Here is a 27,022-nt window from a genome sequence, read left to right as displayed (position 1 = left end):
ATGTAAACTGATACAGCCACTATGGAGGACAGTATGGAGGTTCCTCAAAAAACTAAAAATAGAGTTACCATAGGACCCAGCAATCTCACTACTGGGCATATACCCAAAGAAAACCATAATTCAAAAGACACATGCACCCCAAGGTTCACTGCAGCACTATTTACAATAGCCAGGTCATGGAAGCAACCTAAATGCCCATCGACAGACGAATGGATAAAGAAGACGTGGTACATATATACAATGGGATATTACTCAGCCATAAAAAGGAACGAAATTGGGTCATTTATAGAGACATGGATGGATCTACAGACTGTCACACGGAGTGAAGTAAGTCAGAAAGAGGAAAACAAATATCGTATATTAACGCATACATGTGGAACCTAGAAAAGTGGTACAGATGAACCAGTTTGCAAGGCAGAAATTGAGACACAGATGAGAACAAATGTATGGACACCAAGTGGGAAAGAGGCGGGGGGGTTGGGGGTCCGGGGTTTATGAATTGGGGGATTGGAATTGACATATGTACACTAATATGTATAAAATGGATAACTAATGAGAACCTGGTCTATAAATAATAAATTAAATAAAATTCAAAACAAAAAAAGAAACGTAAAAAGAAAAGAATAATAAGGTTTAAAATATGGGCCCCCAGAGACCAAGAAAAGAGTAACAGACTGAAGAAGACATATCTGAAGAGTTGGTGCTGACAATTTTCCAGAACTGAAAACATACATGAATACAGACATAGAAATTATTCCTATCAAGAAGGATAATTAAAAAGAAATCCACGGGGCTTTCCTGGTGGTGCAGTGGTGAAGAATCTGTCTGCCAATGCAGAGGACACGGGTTCGAGTCGTGGTCCAGGAAGATCCCACATGCCGCAGAGGAACTAAACCCGTGCGCCACAACTACTGAGCCTGCGCTCTAGAGCCCACAAGCCACAACTACTGAGCCCATGTGCCACATCTACTGAAGCTCGCGCACCTAGAGCCCGTGCTCCGCAACGAGAAGCCACCACAATGAGAAGCCCCCGCACTGCAACAAAGAGTAGCCCCCGCTCGCCGCCAACTAGAGAAAGCCTGCATTCAGCAACAAAGATCCAACACAGCCAAAAATAAATAAAAATAAAAATAAGTTAATTTTTTAAAAAAATCTGCAATTAGACACACTAAAGCAAAACTAAGTTTTTGTACAAAACAGAAAGATTTTAAAATCAGACAAAGAGAAAAGTTAATTCACCTAACAGGAACAATTAAACAAGCAAAATACTTCTCAAAAGCAATAAGAGAAGTTAGAACAAAGTAAACTTTGGTTATCCTTAAAAAGTTGAAAGAAAATAACCCCAACCTAAAATTCAGATTCCAACAAAACTGTGCTGCAACAACATGAGCAAAATATTTTTTCATGTAAATGAAAACAAGGTTTATCACCAATAAGCTACTTCTTAAAAAATTTCTGAAACCATGTACTTGAAAAGTTCAACAACACAAACCAGAAGGTCTGAGACACAAAATGAAAGAGAAGCAAGGAAACTAGTAACCAAGTAAGTGATTTTAAATATTGTTTACATACATTAATTATAATATCTAACTTATGGGGTTCAAGAATAAGACAGAATAAATACACCGAAAACCAGCATATACGTCAGAAGAGAGGGCCCAGATACTTTTACATGAAAATTCTACCAAATATTCAAGGAAGATATAACATTAATTGTACACAAACTCTTTCAGAAAACACTTCCCAATTTGTCTTCTGAGACCAACATAGCTGTAATACCCAAACCCAACGAGGACACTGGGGAAGGGAAGGAAAGAAGAAGGGGAATAAGTGCCTTCATGAAAACAAGCACCCACAACAAAATAACAGCAAATCAATTTCAACAACATGTAAAAAGAATAACTCATCGTGACTAAATGGAGTTCAATCCAAGAATGCAGGGTTGTTTTCATATTAGAAAATCAATCAACGCAATTCATCAAGTGGGCAGAATAAAGGAGATATCCATATAAAAATTTCTGCCTGGTTTGCAGGGCAGAAATTGAGATACAGATGTAGAGAAAAAACGTATGGACACCAAGGGGGGAACGCGGCGGGGGGTGTGTGTGTGATGAATTGGGAGACTGGGATTGACATGTATACACTTATGTGTATAAAATGGATGACTAATAAGAACCTGCTGTATAAAAAAATAAATTAAATTAAATTAAAAAAAAAATTTCAAGAGATGCATAAAAAGCATCTGACAAAATTCAACACCTATACATGTTCAAATTTCTCAACAAATTAGGAACAGAAGGAAACTTCCTCAACTTGATAAAGGGCATCTACCAAAATGTAGAGCTAACATATAAGTTGAAGTATAAGGGGGAAAGAGGAGGGAAAAAGAGGGAAAAGAAGAGAAGGGAGATGTGGCGAGACGAGAGGAAGGGAGGGAAGAAGGACAGGAGAAAAGGGGGAAGAGGTGAGGGGAAACAGAAGAGAACACACAAAGATTAGAAAAGGTAAAAGTATCTTTTTGCTGATCATATGATTTTACATAGAAATTCCTGAGAATCTACAAAACTACTAGAATTAATAAATTTAAAAAGAAAATTAATACATTTAGCAAGCTAAGAAGAAACAAGGCTAACGTACAAAAATCAATTGTATGTTTATATATTCACAACAAATTAGAAAATAAAAATTGTAAAATAATTGTATCAATAATAGCATCAAAAAGAATTAGAAATTAATTTAATGAAAGCATGGAAGACCTCTATATTACAAACACAAACACTGCCAGGAGGAATTTTTAAAAGACCAAAATAGATGGAAAGATATACCATATTCATGGACTGGAAAACTCAATATTGTTCGTGTGTTACCATTATGGTAACTGGGTAAATGGTACATGGGCTCTCTCTGTTTGTTTGTTTGTTTTAATGCTTTTTGTTTTGTTTTGGCTGCACCACGCAGTTTGTGCAATCTTAGCTCCCCAACCAGGGATGGATCGAACCCAGGCTGCCAGTAGTGGAAGCATGGAGTCCTAACCACAGGACCACCAGGGAATTTTCATGGGCTCTCTCTGTATTAATTTTTACAACTGCATGTGAATCTACAATTATCTCAAAATTTAAAAATTTATTTTTACAACTCTAAAGAAACTTAGGAATAAACTTATGAAGAAATAAATAAAACCTAGACTCAACTTGATATCAAAAACATATCAATTCCCCCTAAGGTAATTTATAAGTTAAAGGCAGTTCTAATAAAGATACCAAGAAGCTTTTTTATGCAGCTAGAGAAACTGATACTAAAGTTGATGTGAGGGCTTCTCTGGTGGCGCAGTGGTTAAGAATCCACCTGCCAATGAAGGGGACACGGGTGCGAGCCCTGGTCCGGGAAGATCTCACATGCCGCAGAGCAACTAAGCCCGTGCGCCACAACTACTGAGCCTGCACTCTAGAGCCCGCAAGCCACAACTACTAAGCCTGCAAGCCACAACTACTGAAGCCCGAGTGCCTAGAGCCCGTGCTCCGCAACAAGAGAAGCCACCATGATGAGAAGCCCACACACCACAATGAAGAGTAGCCACCGCTCGCTGCAACTGGAGAAAGCCTGCGTGCAACAACGAAGACTCAACACAGCCAAAAATAAAATAAATTAAATAAAATTTAAAAAATAATAAAGTTCATGTGAAAGAACCGACAGGAAAGAATATTCTGTAAAACACTGAAAAAGAAGTGCTGGGGGGTTGGAGGAATTAGTTCTATCAGACATTAAAACATACCATAAAGAGGTGACAGTGAAAAGAGAAACACGTCAGCAGACAGAAGAGAAAGACCAGAAATAAATCCATCTTACACACAGAACTTTTGATATGAGAAAGGTTGCATATCACAACACTCGATCAAAGATAGATTTTTAAAAAGTGGGCTGGGACAACTGACATTTGGATAAAGATAAAATTAGATCCACACCTCAAAATATACACAACAATAAACTCCAAACAGAAGAGGAATCTAAATGTAAAAAATGAAATGAGACAAGTATTTTAAGAAAACATGGGTAAATTTCTCTATGTCCTAGTTACAGGTAGACATTTTGAACTATGACTCAAAACCCAGAGGTAACAAAAGATTGGTAACTTTAAATAATAATTTAAAAATTTTGAACAGTTTCAAAAAAAAAACAAGAAAATATAGGCAACATTTATCACAGATAAAGGGCTAATATTCTTAATATACCGTCAAATCTTAAAAATTGAACAGATAAAAAACTTTATAGAAAAAATAGGCCAGAAATATGAATACATAATCCATTAATAAGTATATTAATATACCAGTAATCATATGATAAGATGTTTGTTCAACTTCATTCATAATTACAGAAACATAAAACTATCCTGAGATGTATTTCTCACTTGACAGATTGGCAAAAATTTTAAAGTAAAACTCATTCTTCTAGAGAGGCTCTGAGAAAGACTCTAACAGGCACATTCATATATTGCTGGGGAAAATGAAAATTGGTACAATTATTTGGGGGAAGAAGATGATTTGTCAATATCAATCTCTGTCTCTCCATCCGTCCATCCATCCATCCATCCATCCATTCATCCATCTACATCTTTGACCCAGAAACCGCACGTCTAGGAATTTACACTGAAGATACACTGTCCAACAATATGAAAATACATATGCACAAGTTAATCACTGCAGCACTACTTGTAATTACAAGATAATGTAAACTACCTGTTTTTATGTAACAAATTGATTAAATAATCCTATGCAGCTATAAAAACAATGAGGAAGAGTTCTATGAACTTCTGTGGATTTGTTTTCATGATAAATTGTTAAAATAAAAAAGCAAAGTGCAGCAGAGAATCACTAGGAAAGCTACCCTTTGTGTAAGAAAAAAGAAATAAGAGAATATTCATATGTATCATGAAAACCTGACTAATAAAACTGGTTACCAACAGGGGTTAAGAAACAATGTAGTGGGAAAAGATAAAGGATATGGGAATTGGTAGAAGGGTTGGAGGGGTGGTATTTATTGAGTATGACTTTTTGCATAGCTCTGACTTTTAGAATCAGGTTAATATTTCACATATTCAAAAAAGTCTGTATGTCATAAAAATGGGGTGGGGTGGAACACAAACAGAAGCGAATGAACTCAACTGTATTTCAAAGAAATATCACAGTTTATACTGATGAAAATTAACAATCAAAACCAAGTAAACTATGAACACACTATATTTTCACACGATATTCTCTCAGACTAAAGACAAAAATAAATTTAAATAAATATTTATCACTAGTTAGTAGATTTGTTTTCTTAGTAATTTCCATACTAGTTTATATATATATATAGAGAGAGAGAGAGAGAGTAAGACTATGACAATAAGTAAAATGTATTTTGATAATGAGAGCTAGGTTTCTGTCAGAAAAGAGAATTAGAGATATATAAAGGGTACAATGTAAAGCTACAACGAACCCTGTGATAGTGAACTGCAATGAGAGCTCATCAGTATGAACTCATAGCTTTTATGACAGATACAGAAACACAGACATGTTATTTACATATTTGATTACATAAATATTATGTTCATAAACTGAATAGCACAGACTAATCTCAGCTAGTCTGTATTGCCCACATGGTTATCTCCAGAACAGCTGATTCTTACCTACATTACAAAATGTTGTGTTATTTTTTAACAATTCTTTTTTTTTTTAATTTATTTATTTTTGGCTGCACTGGGTCTTTCGTTGCTACACGCAGGCTTTCTCTAGTTGCAGCGAGTGGGGTCTACTCTTCGTTGTGGTGCACAGACTTCACATTGCGGTGGCTTCTCTTGTTGCGGAGCATGGGCCCTAGGAGCCTGGGCTTCAGTAGTTGCAGCACGCAGGCTCAGTAGTTGTGGCTCATGGGCTCTGGAGCACAGGCTCAGTAGTTGTGGCGCACAGGCTTAGTTGCTCCGCGGCATGTGGGATCTTCCCAGACCAGGGCTCGAACCCATGTCCCCTGCATTGGCAGGCAGATTCTTAACCACTGCGCCACCAGGGAAGCCCACAAAATGTACTAAATAAAGATAAATGATATTCCATAACCATGGGCCTGTGAGTTGTTCGGGAGCAGACTGTATCAGTCTGTCAGCATTGTTTAGTAATAATAAGCAAATTTATGATTCACTTGATTTCAGTGGAGCCTGTAACTTAATGGCTGGTCACGTAACTAGAATGCACTGCCCATGTGACTAGCTTAAAATAAGAGATCTGACCTCAAGCCAAATTTGAATTTCCCATTACTAAGGTGCTTGAGATGCAAGCTAGTAGTGGTTCTGAACCTGGAGACAAAGCAATTCCTCTGTGACTCGGTGGTAGAAGGACAAAGAAGACTGTGCCTAAAGTCTTCATATCCCTTTCAATGAGTACTCTTCTTCCGCTTGGCTGTACTATATCCTTTGCCTATAATGAAGTTCCAGAAGTATAAACTGCTTGATTCCTGTGAGTCCTTTCATCAAACACTTAAGGTGATTAATACATAACTAATGGATACATATTATAATATGTTATATATACAGATATACATATTTCCTAGCTCTGTCCACTGAGAAGGCCTACAAGCAATGACGCTCTAAGTGCAATGAGCACACTTAAAACCCAGATATTTGTTTTGAAATACCATTCTCCATTAAAAGAAAACAGGGCTTCTTGGATACATGGCTGATTCCAGGACTGGGGCAAGGTAAGTACAAAATGATGCTGGTATATCTTGTCATCTAAGAATGTAAGAAGTTACTTAAAGAATGATAAGAAAATGAAAATCAGCTTGAAGGAGTTCCAACTAGACAAACAGGGAACAATCTGAGTTCAAAATGATTAACAGAAAAAATTAAAACTCCATGATTCCATAACCATATAAACAAACAAAGAGGGAGGGAGGGAAAGATCCTTTCAGTAGAAATGCTAACGAATAAATGTGGAAGTATTACTCAGCTATTAAAAAAAATGAAATAATGCCGTTTGCAGCAACATGGATGGACTTAGAGATTATCACATTAAATGAAGTTAGACAGAGAAAGATGCTACTGTATGATATCACTTAAATGTGGAATCTAAAAAAATGATTCAAATGAACTTATTTACAAAACAGAAATAGACTCACAGACATAGAAAGCTAACTTACGGTTACCAAAGGGGATAGCACGAGAGTGGGGGTGGATAAATTAGGAGTTTGGGATTAACATATACAAACTACTCTATATAAAATAGGTAAATGACAAGGATCTACTGTATAGCACAGGGAACTATACTCAATATCTCATAATAACCTATAATGGAAAAGAATCTGAAAAAGTGCACATATATATATGTGAATCACTTTGCTGTATACTTGAAACTAACACAACACTGTAAATTAACTATACTTCAATAAAAAAGTTAAAAAAATAAATGTGGAAGAAAAAAATGAATTAAAAATTATCATTTGGGCAAAACAGATTAATAATTATTTCAAGTAAGATTTATTAATAGATGCTCAAATGGGAGAAAATGGTAAATTTACAGTGGACAAATCTGGCAGGCACCGCCTTAATCAAGTGATCAGAGTTAACATCACCAGTACTGAGCAAACTCATATCATATGGGTCCAGATACGACAAACTAACAAAGGATACCACATCGATTCTGTAGTATTCCTGATAAAAATGGATAATCTGAATCTAGTTATAAGGAAATATCACACAAACTCATATTAAGGAAAGTTCTACAAAATTAATAACTTATACTATTCAAAAACGTCAACATCATGCACAACTAAAGAACTATAACAATTTAGAGGAGATTGAAGAAACATGACAACTAAATGTAACCAGTGATTCTGGATTCATACTGGAGAAGGAAAATTTTTTTCTTTTGCTATAAAAGAATATTAATGGAAAAATTGTTGAAATTTAACTACATTATCTCAGATAATAATATTGCATTAACATTAAATTTCCTGATTTTACTAATTGTACTAAGCTTATATAAAAATTCTAAAGCAAGATGAACAGGCAATTATAAAACTTCAGTGGTATAAAAAAACTGTTTCTGGCTTCACCTACATTATATTGTTAACATTTTTTTCAATTCAATTTCAACTATAAACATTATTTTTAAGAGCAGTAGAATAATATACCCGATAGCTGTACCATAGTTTCCATAGCTATTCTACTATGATTGGGGATATTTATTTTTCTACAATTTTTGCTTTTATAAATAATACTGGTATATAATCTTTACATAGTACTTTGAATCATTTCTTATAAGAAATTCCTGTTTATCACTACCAAATCACACATTTTTAGCATTTCTCATGTGTATATATCACCAAATAGTCTTCCTGGAAGACAATCAACTCTCTCCCCTCTCCCCTTTTCCCCCTCTCTCAGTCCCCCATCCCACCCTCAACACTACATGTACATGCACACAGCAAGTAAGAAGAGTTCCCATTTTGAAACATCCTTAGCCATACCTATTAGGTGACTTCTTTGGTACCTTATACTACTTCATATTGTACTTTTATTATTTAGGAAGTTGAGTATTATTTCATATGTGAGCTGACCATCTGAATTTGCCTTTTTCCCCCATGTTCTTCATATTTTTAAAAAAAATTTTTTTGGAGCTTTCATCAAAAGAATGAAATTGGTTTAAGAAACTTTTTTCATTTTGAAGCAATGTGAAGCAACTGACAAAACCTTTCCCAGTTTGGGTTTAAAAGCTTGTTTATGGTGCTTTCTTATATACAGCCCGCTTTTTTTCTATAGTTCTATTATTATTTAAATCATTATTTAGCTGACCTGGACTCTTACAGTAACAGATAAAACAGAAAGCTAAATTTCCTGCAAATGGTATCCTGGTTAACACTTCATAATTTACTTAATCTTCCCTTTTGACTCCCTCTTGCGAGAGCACTGGAATCACAACTAACTGCTCAACAATCATCGACAAGAAGACACTGGAACTCACCAAAACAGATACCCCACATCCAAAGACAATGGAGAAGCCACAGTGAGACGGTAGGAGGGGCGCAATCACAATAAAATCAAAACCGCATAATTGCTGTGTGGGTGACTCACAAACTGGAGAACACTTATACCACAGAGGGCCACCCACTGGAGTGAAGGTTCTGAGCCCCACGTCAGGCTTCCCAACCTGGGGGCCCGGCAACGGGAGGAGGAATTCCTAGAGAATCAGACTTTGAAGGCTAGTGGGATTTGATTGCAGGACTTCGACAAGACTGGGGGAAACAGAGACTCCACTCATGCAGGGCAAGCACAAAGTAGTGTGCACACTGGGACCCAGGGGAAGGAGCAATGACCCCATACGAGACTAAATAGACCTACCTGCTGGTCTTGGAGGGTCTCCTGCAGAGGCAGGGGGTGGATGTGTCTCACCGTGAGGACAAGGACACTGGCAGCAGAAGTGCTGGGAAGTACTCCTTGGCGTGAGCCCTCCCAGAGTAGCCATTAGCCCCACTAAAGAGCATGGGTAGGCTCCAGTGTTGGGTCGCCTCAGGCCAAACAACCAACAGGGAGGGAACCCAGCTGCACTCATCAGAAGACAAGCGGATTAAAGATTCACTGAGCTCTGCCCACCAGAGCAACAGCCAGCTCTACCCACCACCAGTCCCTCGCATCAGGAAACTTGCTCAAGCAGCTAGATAGCTTCCTCCACGAAAGGGCAGACAGCAGAAGCAAGAAGAACTACAATCCTGCAGCCTGTGGAACTAAAACCACATTCAGAGAAAGATAGATGAGATGAAAAGGCAGAGGGCTATGTACCAGATGAAGGAACAAGATAAAACCCCAGAAAAACAACTAAATTAAGTGGAGATAGGCAACCTTCCAGAAAAAGAATTCAGAATAATGATACTGAAGATGACCCGGGACCTCGGAAAAAAAATGAAGGCAAAGATTGAGAAGATGAAAGAAATGTTTAACAAAGACCTAAAAGAATTAAAGAACAAACAAACACATGAACAATACAATAACTAAAATTAAAAATACACTAGAAGGAATCAATAGCAAAATAACTGAGGCAGAAAGACGGATAAGTGACCACCTGGAAAACAGAATGGTGGAATTCACTGCCATGGAACAGAATAAAGAAAAAAGGATGAAAAGAAATGAAGATAGCCTAAGAGACCTCTGGGACAATATTAAACACAACAACATTCACATTATAGGGGTCCCAGAAGAAGAAGAGAGAGAAAGGACCTGAGAAAATATTTGAAGAGATTATACTCAAAAACTTCCCTAACATGGGAAAGAAAATAGCCACCCAAGTCCACGAAGTGCAGAGAGTCCCATACAGGATAAACCCACAGAGAAACACGCCGAGACACATAGTAATCAAATTGACAAAAATTAAAGACAAAGAAAAATTACTGAAAGTAGCAAGGGAGAAATGACAAATACATATAAGGGAACTCCCATAAGGTTAACAGCTGATTTCTCAGCAGAAACTGTACAAGCCAGAAGGGAGTGGCATGACATATTTAAAGTGATGAAAGGGAAGAACCTACAACCAAGATTACTCTACCCAGCAAGGATCTCATTCAGATTCGATAGACAAATCAAAAGCTTTACATATGAGCAAAAGCTAAGAGAATTCACCACCACCAAATCAGCTCTACAACAAATGCTAAAGGAACTTCTCTAAGTGGGAAACACAAGAGAAGAAAAGGACCTACAAAAACAAAACACAAAACAATTAAGAAAATGGTCATAGGAACATACATATCGATAATTACCTTAAATGTGAATGGATTAAATGCTCCAACCAAAAGACACAGGCTTGCTGAATGGACACAAAAACCAGACCCATATATATGCTATCTACAAGAGACCCACTTCAGACCTAGGGACACATACAGGATGAAAGTGAGGGGATGGAAAAAGATATTCCATGCAAATGGAAATCAAAAGAAAGCTGGAGTTACAATACTGATATCAGATAAAATAGACTTTAAAATAAAGAACGTTACAAGAGACAAGGAAGGACACTACATAATGATCCAGGGATCAATCCAAGAAGAAGATATAACAATTATAAATATATATGCACCCAACATAGGAGCACCTCAATACATAAGACAACTGCTAACAGCTCTAAAAGAGGGAATCGACAATAACACAATAATAGTGGGGGACTTTAACCCCTCACTTACACCAAAAGACAGATCATCCAAACAGAAAATTAATAAGGAAACACAAGCTTTAAATGACACAACAGACCAAATAGAGTTAACTGATATGTATAGGACATTCCATCCAAAAACAGCAGATTACACTTTCTTCTCAAGTGCGCATGGAACATTCTCCAGGATAGATCACATCAAATCAAGCCTCAGTAAATGTAAGAAAACCGAAATAATACGAAGCATCTTTCCTGACCACAACACTGTGAGATTAGAAATCAATTACAGGGAGAAAAATGTAAAAAACACAAAACACATGGAGGCTAAACAATACTTCACTAAATAACCAAGACATCACTGAAGAAATCAAAGAGGAAATCAAAAAATACCTAGAGACAAATGACAGTGAAACACGACAATCCAAAACCTATGGGATGCAGCAAAAGCAGTTCTAAGAGGGAAGTTTATAGCAATACAAGCCTACCTCAAGAAACAAGAAGTCTCAAATAAACAATCTACCCTTACACCTAAAGGATCTAGAGAAAGAACAAACAAAACATAACGTTAGTAGAAGGAAAGAAATCATAAAGATCAGAGCAGAAATAAATGAAATAGAAACAAAGAAAATAGCAAACATCAATAGAAGTAAAAGCTGGTTCTTTGAGAAGATAAACAAAATTGATAAACCATTAGCCAGACTCATCAAGAAAAAGAGGAAGAGGACTCAAATCAATAAAATTAGAAATGAAAAAGGAAAAGTTACAACAGACATCGCAGAAAGACAAAGCATCCTAAGAGACTACTACAAGAAACTCTATGCCAATAAAATGGACAACCTGGAAGAAATGGAGAAATTCTTAGAAAGGTATAACCTTCCAAGACTGAACCAGGAAGAAAGAGAAAACATGAGCAGACCAATCACAAGTAATGAAATTGAAACGATGATTAAAAATCTTCCAACAGGGCTTCCCTGGTGGCGCAGTGGTTGAGAATCTGCCTGCCAGTGCAGGGGACACAGGTTCGAGCCCTGGTCTGGGAGGATCCCACATGCCGCGGAGCAGCAACTGGGCCGGTGAGCCACAACTGCTGAGCCTGCGCGTCTGGAGCCTGTGCTCTGCAACGGGAGAGGCCGCGATTGTGGGAGGCCCGCGCACTGCGATGAAGAGTGGCCCCCGCTCGCCGCAACTGGAGAAAGCCCTCGCACAGCAACGAAGACCCAACACAGCCAAAAATAAATAATAAATAAAAAATTTAAAAAAACAAAACAAAACAAAATAATCTTCCAACAAACAAAAGTACAGGACCACATGGCTTCACAGGTGAATTCTATCAAACATTTAGAGAAGAGCTAACACCCATCCTTCTCAAACTCTTCCAAAAAATTGCAGAGGAAGGAACACTCCCAAACTCATTCTATGAGGCCACCATCACCCTGATACCAAAACCAGACAAAGACACTACAAAAAAAGAAAATTACAGACCAATATCACTGATGAACATAGATGCAAAAATCCTCAACAAAATACTAGCAAACAGAATCCAACAACACATTAAAAGGATCATACACCACGATCAAGTGGGATTTATCCCAGGGATGCAAGGATTCTTCAATATATGCAAATCAATCAATGGGATACACCATATTAACAAAGTGAAGAATAAAAACCATATGATCATCTCAATAGATGCAGAAAAAGCTTTTGACAAAATTCAACACCCACTTATGAAAAAGACTCTCCAGAAAGTGGGCATAGAGGGAACCTACCTCAACAAAATAAAGGCCATATATGACAAACCCACAGCAAACATCATTCTCAATGGTGAAAAACTGAAAGCATTTCCTCTAAGATCAGGAACGAGACAAGGATGTCCACTCTCACCACTATTATTCAACATAGTTTTGGAAGTCCTAGCCATGGCAATTAGAGAAGAAAAAGAAATAAAAGGAATACAAATTGGAAAAGAAAAAGTAAAACTGTCACTGTTTGCAGATGACGTGACACTATACATAGAGAATCCTAAAGATGCCACCAGAAAACTACTAGAGCTAATCAATGAATTTGGTAAAATTGCAGGATACAAAATTAATGCACAGAAATGTCTTGCATTCCTATACACTAATGACCAAAAATCTGAAAGAGAAATTAAGGAAATACTCCCACTTACCACTGCAACAAAAAGAATAAAATAGCTAGGAATAAACTCAAAATGGATTAAAGACCTAAGTGTAAGGCCAGACACTATAAAACTCTTAGAGGAAAACATAGGAAGAAAACACTTTGTCATAAATCACAGCACGATCTTTTTTGATCCACCTCCTAGAGTATTGGAAATAAAAACAAAATTAAACAAATGGGACCTAATGAAACTTAAAAGCTTTTGCAAAGCGAAGGAAACTATAAACAAGATGAGAAGACAACCCTCAGAATGGGAGAAAATATTTGCAAACGAATCAATGGACAAAGGATTAATCTCCAAAATATATAAACAGCTCATGCAGCTCGATATTAAAAAAACAAACAACCCAATCCAAAAATGAGAAGACCTAAATAGACATTTCTCCAAAGAAGACATACAGATGGCCAAGAAGTGCATGAGAAGCTGCTCAACATCACTAATTATTAGAGAAATGCAAATCAAAACTACAATGAGGTATCACCTCACACCAGTTAGAATGGGCATCATCAGAAAATCTACAAACAACAAATGCTGGAGAGGGTGTGGAGAAAAGGGAACCCTCTTGCATTGTTGCAATTTAGGAATGTAAACTGATACAGCCACTATGGAGAACAGTATGGAAGTTCCTTAAAAAACTAAAAATAGAATTACAATAGGACCCAGCAATCTCACTACTGGGCATATACCCAGAGAAAACCATAATTCAAAAAGACACATGCACCCCAAGGTTCACTGCAGCACTATTTACAATAGCCAGGTCGTGGAAGCAACCTAAATGCCCATCGACAGACGAATGGATAAAGAAGATGTAGTACATATATACAATGGAATATTACTCAGCCATAAAAAGGAACGAAATTGGGTCATTTTTAGAGACATGGATGGATCTAGAGACTGTCATACAAAGTAAGTCAGAAGGATAAAAACAAACACCGTATATTAATGCATATATGTGGAACCTAGAAAAATGATACAGATGAACTGGGTTGCAGGGCAGAAATAGAGACACGGATGAGGAGAACAAATGTATGGACACCAAGGGAGCAAAGTGGTGGGGGAGGGGGCATTGGATGAATTGGGAGATTGCGATTGACATATATACACTAACATGTATAAAATGGATAACTAATGACAACCTGCTCTATAAAAAAATAAATAAACTAAAATTCAAAAAAAAAACCTTCCCTTTCACCACTGATCTACATATCCACCTTCACCACAGGGTAAACTCTTAATTACCTTTCAGTTAGATTTTACATTTTTTATTGTGCCCCTTTTGTTACAGCAGTCTTAGAATACATTATAATAACTTAATGGGTAAATGCCCTTGTAATTATTATACCTCTGAAGCATTCATTCTATAAATAACCATTAAAGTCAATTGGGCACACTCTCTACCGACCTTTAAAAAATATTCTTGAGAATTTTTAATTGGAATCACATTAAGTTATGGTTATTGGTCTATTCAAAATGTTCAACAATTGCTTTAACCTATTTTAATATTTTTATTTTCCTTGAAAATTATACATTTTATTAAGACTGCTATTTTTATTAATATGCATCAGCACTAAGTTATTTTAATCTACTCAATATTATAATAGCCAATTTCAATTATATATTGTAACATACAGTATCTTTTTTATTTCTCTCTACATTTGCTATCTTAAGTTTTTCCCAGTTTCTTGAGTTCAATGCCTAGTTCATTTATTTTTATTTGTATCTAAAAATGAATTCATTTAATGATACAAATTTTTAGGAAAATTCTGACCAAAATTTCATAAATTTTGATATATAATATTTTCACTAGCATTATTTTCTGAATTGTTTTTAGCAATGTCTATATACTCTTTAACACAAAGGTATTAAGAGAAGTCTTTAGTTTACTCTCTTCCAGATTGTCTCAGTAGTTATCTATTTGAGGTTCTGATTCAGAGAATGTAAATGGTACAATTTATTCTGTTTTAGAATCAATCCAGTTTTCTAAATGCTCTAAGATTACTATAAATAATGTATATCCCTTTATGCAAAGTATAAAGTGAGGCAAGTACCTATTAAACCAAGTTTGACTCATCTCAAACAAAGAAAAAATCCAATGTCTTTATAATGACGTAAGAAAATCATGCACCAAAGTGGCCTCTGTCATGTTTCTTACCTCAGTTCTATTTTTCTCCTCCTTCCTCATTCCTCTCCAGCCATACTGGACTTCTGGACTGTGTCTGGCATTCTTGTACCTTAAGGCTTATGTACTTATTTTCACTCAGCCTAGATCTTCCCAGAGATATTCACATAGCTTGCTCCCTCACCTCCTCTTTGTTCAAAGGTAATCTATTCTTATTACTATTAGTATCTCTCCAACTAGAATGAAAGTTTGGCTACAGCATGAATTTTTTTTTTAATTTATTTTATTTATTTTTGGCTGTGTTGGGTCTTCGTTTCTGTGCGAGGGCTTTCTCCAGTTGCAGCGAGTGGGGGCCACTCTTCACCGCGGTGCACGGGCCTCTCACTGTCGTGGCCTCTCCCATTGCGGAGCACAGGCTCCAGACGCACAGGCTCAGTAGTTGTGGCTCACGGGCTTAGCTGCTCCGCGGCATGTGGGATCTTCCCAGACCAGGGCTCAAACCCGTGTCCCCTGCATTGGCAGGCAGATTCTCAACCACTGCGCCACCAGGGAAGCCCCTACAGCACGAAATTTTGTCTGTTTTGTTTTTGTTCAATAACCAGAGCCTATAATAGTGTCTGGTAAATAGGATGTACTCAAAAAAACTTTTGGTTGAATAAATTAATATTTAAAAGCACCTGCCCTGAAGCCATAATGCCTGAGTTAAAATCTCTGCTATATTACCTTGGGCAACCTCCTTAACTTCTCTTTGCCCTAGTTTCCTCCTCAATAAAATAGAAATAATAGTAATAGTACTTATCTCATAAGGAAGTTCTAAGAATTAAAGTAGTTAATATATGTAAAGTTCATTGAGCAATGTCCATGAATAGTAAATGCAAAATAAATGTTACCTAAATACTTTTATTTCTACTTTAATTACTTCTTGAATTATACAGTAGCCCCTCCATATCCACAGGTTCTGCATCTAAAAATTCAATCAAACGCAGACAAAAAAAATCCACAGACACACCCCCCCCCAAAAAAAGAAGAAGAAATTCCAGGAAGTTCCAAAAAGCAAAACGAATTTGCAGCTGCACTGGCAACTATTTACACAGTATTCACATTATATTTAAAACTTTTTACATAGCATTTACATTATATTAGTTATTACAAGTAATCCAGAGATGACAAAGTATATAGGAGGATGTGCTACCCAGGTTATATGCAAATATACACCAATTTATCCAAGGACTTGAGCAACCTTGGATTTTGGTACCTGCAGGGGTTCCTGGAACCAATCCCCCATGGATACTGAAGGACGACTATACCTTAAAATCTCTTACCATGTTTAACTTTTAATCAATTTTTGAAAATTTCTAATAGGTTTTGCTTTATATAAATACCAATGCTTTATATTATGTCACACAAATTACTACTACTTTGTGGGATTATACCTTTCATTATGTGAAAACCTGTATCTATCTTCTATGATTTTTTCCTTGAGTTCTACTTTGGAACTTTTGGTCTGTACTTTTCTTTCCTTTTTTGTTGTTTGTTTTTGTTGTATTCCTTACCATTCTTATATTTGCCAGGCTTATCCTCAACTACTCCTTTGTTTTCAAGTCTTTCTGTGTCAATCTGTTTTAAGTCTGTCTCTTCTAAAAAGTATACCTAGAAATGAAGCCTCAGGACTTCGGCACAATATGTTATATTAGTTCTATCCCATAAGCACTAGTAGGTTTTCCTCCTCAGCAACTTCCCTGTCCTCCAGCAGATACTAAGGTTGGAGTCTCCTGAGAGACCCAGACTACTTCACCCAAAAGCACGCTTTTATTCTGCATACAGTGACTCACATGTTAGGTAGACTTCCTAAGTATTCTTTTTATCTTTATAAATTCTTTTTAAGTTTTCAGTGTGAGGATAGCAATATGTCAATGGGATTTCTAGTGGGTGGAGGTTGGAGGGATTACATTGGCTTAGTGTATGATCTCAAACCAGAAGTCTCCTTTATTATATGCAAACAGTAAAAATTAAAAAAAAAAAAAACCCACTATTCTGATTGCTTTTTTTTTTTTTCTATTCAATTTCTATTGTTTGTAGCTTATGGAATTTGCTAGAAATTCCATATTAATGTTCTATAAATGGCAATAGTAGAAAATCTTCTCTGTTCCTCCATGTAGACTTTGTCAAAGCCCTGCAGCCAAACAGCAATAGGAACACACCTGTAGTTGAACAAATTTTATTATTGCTCATTGCAGCAAAGAATACAGCACACTACAGGTTAAGGTAAAAGGATGTTACAAACTACTTATAGGATATAGGCCCATGTTAAGTGATTTGGGGGAGGGTTCAAGGAAGTAAGGCTTTGCTCTGGATTGGATACTGTCAAGAAGTGGGGATAATTCTGTGATTGAGTACCTTAATAAATCTTACCTAGACGAACAGAAAACTACAGCGAGACTAAAGTTGTAATTAGTAAAGAAACAGCAACTGCTCATATTAGCCATGATAGAGGTGTGTTTGGTATTTTATATGGCTTGCACAGTGACTTCTTTTTGTATGTGCTTAATAAGTTTATGAAGTGATCTTGGTTTTTGTTTCATTTCATCACCGTCCCAGAGTGACTATGTCTGATGTTGATGTTCTGTGAGATTATGTTTAAAAGGAGAACATCAAGGCCCAGCTGTGAATGCCAAGCCTGTTTCCAGGTTCAGAGACTGCTTTTCCTGTTCAAGTTCTTAAGGATGTTTCAATTTAATTCTTAAAAATTTCTCCTGATATATCCCATTGTCTTATTAAAAAAACACCTAGATCTGGTGCTTTCATGGCTGTTCAGAAACAGATACAAACCAATCTATAAACTTACCATAAAAAAACAATAGGCCAAATCCAAGCATGCAGTTGAAGATAACACAGGATATACAGAGTAGTTACACAAACTAACCATAAAAGTAATAGAGGCAGTTATTTAAGTAGTGGGGAAAGAAAAACACAAATAAAAGCTGTATGATCCGAAAGAATTTTCTTTCCACTTTGATAAAAATAACTGCACTATCACATAAAATGAATATACAAATGAACATGCCTTATTTTTTTTCCTTTTAAGGAAAAAAGGATATTATAAAGGATACTGTAAGGACAATTTGTAAAATCTACTGAGTAAGATATAGGGATTAGATAATAGCACCATATCAACATTAACTTCTTGAATTTTAAAGTTATATTGTGATTACATAGGACAATATCCTTGTTTTTAAGGAAATATACACTAGGGTATTTAGAGATAAAGGAACATTATGTCTGTACCCTGCTCAAACATCCAAAGAAAAAATTTTATGTGTGTATATGTAAAAGAGAGACAGAATGAGAATGATAAAGCAAATGTGATCAAATGTTAATATCTGGATAATCTGCATACAGTATATAAAGGAATTATTTTTTACCATTCTTGTAACTTCTAAGTCTGAAGTTATTTCAATGTGAAAAGTTAAAAAAAAAAAAAAAAAAGTCTGGCCTAAAAATTATATTTGACAAATATCAGCATCCCCAAGTCAGAGATGAAGACAGTAAAAATCAAAATAATCATACAATTAATTAAAGAAAAGGAGAAGCCAGAGTCTATTTTACTCAAGCCTGTAGTTTACTTTCCACAGAAAAGCTACATGTTTCAACATAATAATGGGTAATTCATCAATAAATTACAACTTTCCTATCTCTGAGAGAAACAATGCCCTGATTACTCATAATTTCCTCTTATGGTATTTCCTTCCTCTCAAGGTCTGATGTTACCAGTATATTAAAAAATTTTTTTAACTCAGTGATGAGCAAATATATATCTGATTATGTATCAGAGCTATTCAAGTCCTAATCAATGCCACAGCATTCAAAACAGCTGTCTTTATGACAGGACATTCCAGTAAACTCATCTGTGATTTTACAACTCAGGTGATTATATTTATGGTACCACTAGAACATACTGTTAGATGTATCATTTACCTGAGAACTGCCACTGAAACCTGGAGGTTGGCTGTATTCTGTGGAATCAATAATACTACTGCAAAATGAAGAAAGAAAAATGTGATTTCAGTTTTTACATTCTCTTAGCAACAAAAAAAGTAAATCTAAAATATATCATATATAAATCCAATATTTCTAATTTCTAAGCAAAGAAAATATTTATTACCAATAATTTAATTAGACATCAAATAAATACATACCTCATAAACAAAAAATTAGTAAATATTTAAACAATTTACCCCTTCATCCCACCACCTTAAATATACCCACCTTGAAAGAATGTCAGTAGGGAATAATCATAAGATAGGTGTATATATAGAAGTATTTCCTACAATTTCATTTTCAGATAGGTTAATAAGCTGTTTGAACTCTAAGGAAAAGAGGACTTAGAATGTTGGGAAAAGAGCACAAGCATGAAATCAAAAGCTATGGTTAACAGATCCTGTTATGACACTAGAGCTACTGCCCTTGGACAAATACCTTATAATAACTGTTTCCGTATCTGCAAAGTGAGATGAGTGGAGACTAGCTATCTCTAGCTATATCTAGAGTCCCTTCAAGCTCCAAAATGTTATAATAATCACCTCACGTGAAAGAAAACTATCAAAGGAATGGAAGAAATGGTAAAATACCAATTAATCTTTCTTTTATAACCCAAAATCTATATTCTAATTACCTCTGCCCTAGTGGAACATAATCTACTTTCTCTATTGGCTCTTTCTATTTGATTATATTCTCTGTGCATTTTCCTACCTAACCCTAGAAAAACCTCTAGAAGTCCCGACTAGCTTTTCTTCCTAAGAGTTCTATCTTACCATATCTATCTTATCACTTCACTCTTATCTCCTACCCTTCTTTAAATAAATTAGCCTACGAGGACTATTAACACCTGAAAATGATATAACTTATACATCAACCATGACAGATCAACAGTTTTTTACATTTTCAAAAATTCTTCCCTATTTCTACTATAGAAATGTTTATATTTTTGTCTACCCTAATGAAATTAAGGAATTAAGTATACTAATTTCAGTGTGTCTCTTTACATAAATATACAAAATCATTATTCACTTCAGTACTCAAATAATCACAAAGGTTATAATATGAGAGGCACTCTTAAGAGTACAGAGTGGGTTTGAATTTCACCTGTTAGCAGCTAAATGACTCTGGGCAAGTTATTGATCTTATTTGGCCTCTAGCTTCTCCATCTGCTAAATGAGTAAGATACTTCAGAGAGGTATAAGATTTAAGTTAAGTGGGTTAATTTCTCAGTACAATGCCAAAAAACGGTAGATGTTCAATAAATTTTACCCTTAATAAAATTCGTCAATAACATACAACCTTACGCTTTCAAAAATATAATAAATGAGATGCAACTGTCTTCACAGTAGTCTTTTTTTATAAAGCAATACATAATAATAGATATTCACTGTGTTCTTAACCATTCCTATAGTAAGACTTATGTAAGAAAGACCCTTCAAAGCACTTATACTACAAATTAAAGAATTAACACAATCTTGTAATGAATTTCTTTTGATGAAATATAACCAATGCTCACTTTCCTTGCACAGAGTCATGAATTGATATGACAGGATCACATGCTATTTTCAGTATACTCTAACCAGGGACTAACAGGGCTAAAAATGAGGAAATGCCATGCATTCAAAAATCTGTGTTCCTTGGTCAGAATGGCCATCATCAAAAAATCTACAAACAATAAAGGCTGGAGAGGATGTGGAGAAAAGGGAACCCTCTTGCACTGTTGGTGGAAATGTAAATTGATACAGTCACTATGGAGAACAGTATGGAGGTTTCTTAAAAAACTAAAAATAGAATTACCATATGACCCAGCAATCCCACTACTGGGCATATACCCTGAGAAAACCATAATTCAAAAAGAGACGTGTACCACAATGTTCATGCAGCACTATTTACAATAGCCAGGACATGGAAGCAACCTAAGTGTCCATCGACAGATGAATGGATAAAGAAGATGTGGCACATATATACAATGGAATATTACTCAACCATAAAAAGAAATGAAATTGAGTTATTTGTAGTTAGGTGGATGGACCTAGAGACTGTCATACAGAATGAAGTAGGTCAGAAAGAGAAAAATAAATACCGTATGCTAACACATATATATGGAATCTAAAAAAAAAAAAAAAATGGTTCTAATGAACCTAGGGGCAGGACAGGAGTAAAGATGCAAATGTAGAGAATGGACTTGAGGACATGGGGAGGGGGAAGGGTAAGCTGGGACGAAGTGAGAGAGTAGCACTGACATATATACACTACCAAATGTAAAATAGATAGCCAGTGGGAAGCAGCTGCATAGCACAGGGAGATCAGCTTGGTGCTTTGTGACCACCTAGAGAGGTGGGATAGGGCGGGTGGGAGGGAGACGCAAGAGGGAGGGGATATGGGGATATATGTATGCATATGGCTGATTCACTTTGTTATACAGCAGAAACTAACACAACATTGTAAAGCAATTATACTCCAATAAAGATGTTAAAAAAAAAATCTGTGTTCCTTCCACTAATGAAACCCAATTCCCTATTATCTGTATAAACATTAATCAAATTATTAAGTTGCACATTTAGAGGTTGACAGAACAGAACTATTTCTAGATATAATTATTTTATGGTGTTGTAATTCAGACTTCTTTGACTGCAGGCTGGAACAATGATATTGATATATCAGTGTATATAGTGAGATAACACTACATTTCAAATACATGTTTAAAAATAGTACTCATCAGATTGTTGAAGGTATTGAAATTACAGGTATTAAATGGTATTTTATTAATAATAACTGCAGAGTTTGAAATTTATTTTATTTCAGATCTTAATCTTATTCACTAAGAAAATTTATTAATGCATACACAACTGCAACAGAAGCAATCTGAGAAAACAAATCCCTTTAATTCTGCTTTTTAAAATGTGTGTGTGTGTGCGTGTGTGTGTGTGTGTGTGTGTGTGTGTGTGTTTCTATGTGTGTATAAAGTAACATGATTAGAAGAGAATATTAGAAAGCACTGCCTGGGCTGGGTTCTCTTGATTCTGGTGCTATTCAACTTCTTATCTCTGAGTTAGCGACAATACACAGATGGTAATGACAACAGCAATATTAATAGCTATCATTTATTGAGCATTTACCATGCTCTAGGCACTGACCTGAGTAATTTAAGCTTCATAACTCAGGTAGACACTATTATTATTCCCATTTCTCAAGTGAGGAAACTCAGCCACTGACAGATTATACATTTGGCCCAAGTTAACAAAGTTAGCCAATAGCAGAGTTAGGATTCAAAGCCATGCAGTCAGGTTCTAGAGTCTACACTGAACCACAATGCTATGCTCCCTAGGCACATCATATTCTACAACTGAAGAGTGAGGAAATCCTGGATTAGCCCAACCCACTTCATAGACATAATTTAAGGAGAAAAGTGAAAAAAACGGCAACCTATAAATATGAGAGTCATCAATTATTTCAAATACATGTCAAATAAATAACTTGAAATTATTTCAAATAAATTATAAAAATAAAGCCACCAAAAATGGCAAGGGCAAGAAGAAAATTTCAAGATAGTAACTAAAACTGAGTTAGGAATAATACACTTTATTCATGATGGGGAAAATAAGATGATAAAAAAATTCTTAATGTTCTTGCTAGTGACAACGAGGAGCTCAGCTAAAAACATATGAAAACTATACAGCTGTTAATCCAAGTTACAAGGGAAATTCACAGTTATGCAAGTAGATGTCAAAAAACTACTTACTGTCACTTAAATTATTTGCTTCCAAAGACAAAGATATACTTTGTAATTAAAAGATAGACTTTTACAAATGAACTTATATACAAAACAGAAACAGATTCAAAGACATAGAAAACAAATTTATGGTACCAAAGGGGAAATGGCGGGGAGGGATAAATTAGGAGTTTGGGATTAACAGATACACACCACTATATATAAAATAGATAATCAACAAGGACCTACTGTACAGCACAGGGACCTATACTATTTTGTAATGACCTATAAGGGAAAAAAAATCTGAAAAAGAATATATATATATATGTATATGTATTTATGTGTGTATTTGTGTATATATGTGTGCATGTGTGTATGTATATATATATATATATATATATATATATATATATATATATATATATATATATATATATATAACTGAATCACATTGCAGTACACCTGAAACTAACACAACATTGCAAATCAACTATCCTTCAATTTAAAAAAAAGAAATAAAAAATATGTTTAAATAAATAATAAAAAAAGACTGTTAAGTCAATTTCACATATAAGCTATATCTATAATGAATAGGAAGCTAAGAGAAAACAGTGTTTCACTCTTGGTAAAAATAGTGGGTAACTAGTTTTAGACTGGGCTTTTACTTGAAAAAGGATAATTCACATTCAAATACCAATAGGTACAAAATTAATTAAATGATAGAGGATTTTAATATGTGAGCAAAATAAAATGTATTGAGATAATTTAAGGCTGAACATAAAGAAAATAACATTATGAGGTTTTTAAATAAATAATGGAATTGAATGAACCAAAAAAAAAAAAAATCTGTGTACACACATGAAATTAGACTAATTTCTGTCACTGATTTGTTTTTCCATTAGTATAAACTTAAGACAGAATAAACTCTACATTCAATAAACAATATGGGGCTACTGCCAAACCCCCTTCCTTTCCAGTATTCTACATAAAATTACTGAACCAGTTTCCCAAAACTGAGCAACGTGAGAAACGTGTAACATGAAAATAATCTGACTTACAAATTTTAATAATGACTAATTAAAACCAAATATGACTTTAATTTTTTTTAAATAGTAAAGTTTGTGACTATTTTATTGCCTTTCTACCAAGGCAGTAATCCCCAGTATTATAAACAGATGAAAGCTAAATCCCTTGCTCTCCTCAAAATAATGCTTTTCTGTCACTTACTTAACATAGAAGCATTGAATTTCAAATTAATGGTAAACGCCACTTACTAAAAAACCAAAATTTTCGTGGCCCCAGTTTTGCAGACACCTCAGGAGATACTAGAAATCACTCTTCAGTTTTGATTTTTCCTTTCTAATTCCACATACCCTTTAACATTTGACAAAACTATTCAAACAAATCATACAAAATCAACATGACTCATCTATTGAGTGCTACCATCTACTGAGTGCTTATTATGTGTCAGGTATTATTCTTTCATTTCTTTACATGTATTACCACATTTTATCAGTCAAGACTGGTATTATTATCCTCATTTTAATAATGAGAAAACTGAGGTGTACAGAAGTTAATAATAAACTTGCCTAAGGTCAAACTGCTAATAAGGTGTGGAATTGAAATTTGAACCCAGGCAGTATAATTCCAGAATCCTTATGTAAGACTGCCAAAGTGACATGTTTTCTCTTCTTGAAGAATCACTGCCCTGCCATTTTTGAACGATAAGTTTCTATTGATCTTCTTTCTGATGTTTTATTATTAACTCGATGATCTCCAAAACCGTTTTACCTCCCAAGGTTTTACAGGCTCCAGAGTAAGGATGTCTGCTTTAGAATACTGATTATGCTACTAACTATGTGAGACTGGGCAAATTGCTTCATCTTTATGACTCAATTTACTTCATTTGTAAAATAAAAAGGACACACGGCATTTATTCTGAGGGCTATATGAGATAATACACGTAAATTACAAAACAGTACCTAATACACATATGTATGTTACTCTGACAGTTACAACTTTTGCAAATGCAATTCTCTAGGACAGTAATAATTTCCTGATTTTGATGCAAAATTCAATTGAAAATTAACATGAAATCTTTTCTTCTACAGTGTCTCGGACTCATTAGAATAGACAGTACTACTACTCATCTTGTGGTATTTGTAAGAATTTCAACAAGATATTACAACAAATTTTATACAAATAAACATCGGTGATTTCAATGGCCTTTTCAGCAATATACAGTTTGGCTTTTAAAAATATTGGGCTTGGGACCTCCCTGGTGGTCCAGTGGTTAAGACTTCACGCTCCCAATGGAGATGACCCGGGTTCGATCCCTGGTCAGGGAACTAGATCCCAAATGCTGCAACTAAGAGCCTGCATGTCACAACTTAAAATCCCGCATGCCCTAACGAAGATCCTGCAACTGAGATCCAAAGCAGACAAATAAATAAATAAATATTTTTAAAAATAATAATAAATAAATAATAAAATTAAAATTAAAAAATGAAAATATTGGGTTCAAAAAAATTACATAAAACCATATGATCATCTCAATAGATGCAGAGAAAGCTTTCGACAAAATTCAACACCCATTTATGACAAAAACCCTCCAGAAAGTAGGCATAGAGGGAACTTACCTCAACATAATAAAGGCCATATATGACAAACCCACAGCCAACATCGTCCTCAATGGTGAAAAACTGTAACCATTTCCACTAAGACCAGAAACAAGACAAGGTTGCCCACTCTCACCACTATTATTCAACATAGTTTTAGAAGTTTTAGCCACAGCAATCAGAGAAGAAAAAGAAATAAAAGGAATCCAAATTGGAAAAGAAGAAGTAAAGCTGTCACTGTTTGCAGATGACATGACACTATACATAGAGAATCCTAAAGATGCTACTAGAAAACTACTAGAGCTAATCAATGAATCTGGTAAAGTAGCAGGATACAAAATTAATGCACAGAAATCTCTTAGGTTTCTATACACTAATGATGAAAAATCTGAAAGTGAAATCAAGAAAACACTCCCATTTACCACTGCAACAAAAAGAATAAAATACCTAGGAATAAACCTACCTAAGGAGACAAAAGACCTGCATGCAGAAAATTATAAGACACTGATGGAAGAAATTAAAGATGATACAAACAGATGGAGAGATCACCATATTCTTGGATTGGAAGAATCAACATTGTGAAAATGACTCTACTACCCAAAGCAATCTACAGATTCAATGCAATCCCTATCAAACTACCAATGGCATTTTTCACAGAACTAGAACAAAAAATTTCACAATTTGTATGGAAACACAAAAGACCCTGAATAGCCAAAGCAATCTTGAGAACGAAAAACGGAGCTGGAGGAATCAGGATCCATGACTTCATACAATACTACAAAGCTACACTAATCAAGACAGTATGGTACAGGCACAAAAACAGAAATATAGATCAATGGAACAGTATAGAAAGCCCAGAGATAAACCCACGCACATATGGTCACCTTATCTTTGATAAAGGAGGCAAGAATATACAATGGAGAAAAAACAGCCTCTTCAATAAGTGGTGCTGGGAAAACTGGACAGCTACATGTAAAAGAATTAGAACACTCCGTAACACCATACACAAAAATAAACTCACTAACACCATACACAAAACACCATTAGAACACTCCCTAACACCATACACAAAAATAAACTCAAAATGGATTAAGACCTAAATGTAAGGCCAGACACTATCAAACTCTCAGAGGAAAACATAGGCAGAACACTCTACGACATAAATCACAGCAAGATCCTCTTTGACCCACCTCC

At 35.3% G+C, this 27,022-nt stretch overlaps 1 protein-coding gene across 4 annotated transcripts in view; it reads right to left on the bottom strand.

Annotated features, from left to right (window-relative positions):
• Positions 1-27,022, bottom strand: part of COP1 (COP1 E3 ubiquitin ligase) — a 268,642-nt gene that overhangs the window by 153,497 nt on the left and 88,123 nt on the right. For 3 of the 4 annotated variants that reach the window (XM_082385645.1, XM_082385644.1, XM_082385643.1), the window contains one exon: positions 19,436-19,493. The exons of the other annotated variant lie outside the window; for it this stretch is intronic. In XM_082385645.1, the coding sequence (XP_082241771.1) occupies positions 19,436-19,493 (58 nt within the window). The remainder of the gene's footprint in view (positions 1-19,435; positions 19,494-27,022) is intronic. 4 annotated transcript variants of the gene reach the window in all.

This window comes from Balaenoptera borealis (assembly GCF_965194805.1).
Source record: "Balaenoptera borealis genome assembly, chromosome: 1".
Lineage (NCBI taxonomy): Eukaryota > Metazoa > Chordata > Mammalia > Artiodactyla > Balaenopteridae > Balaenoptera > Balaenoptera borealis.
The sequence above is the reverse complement of the archived record's forward strand: the minus strand, read 5'-3'. Positions and strand labels throughout refer to the sequence as shown.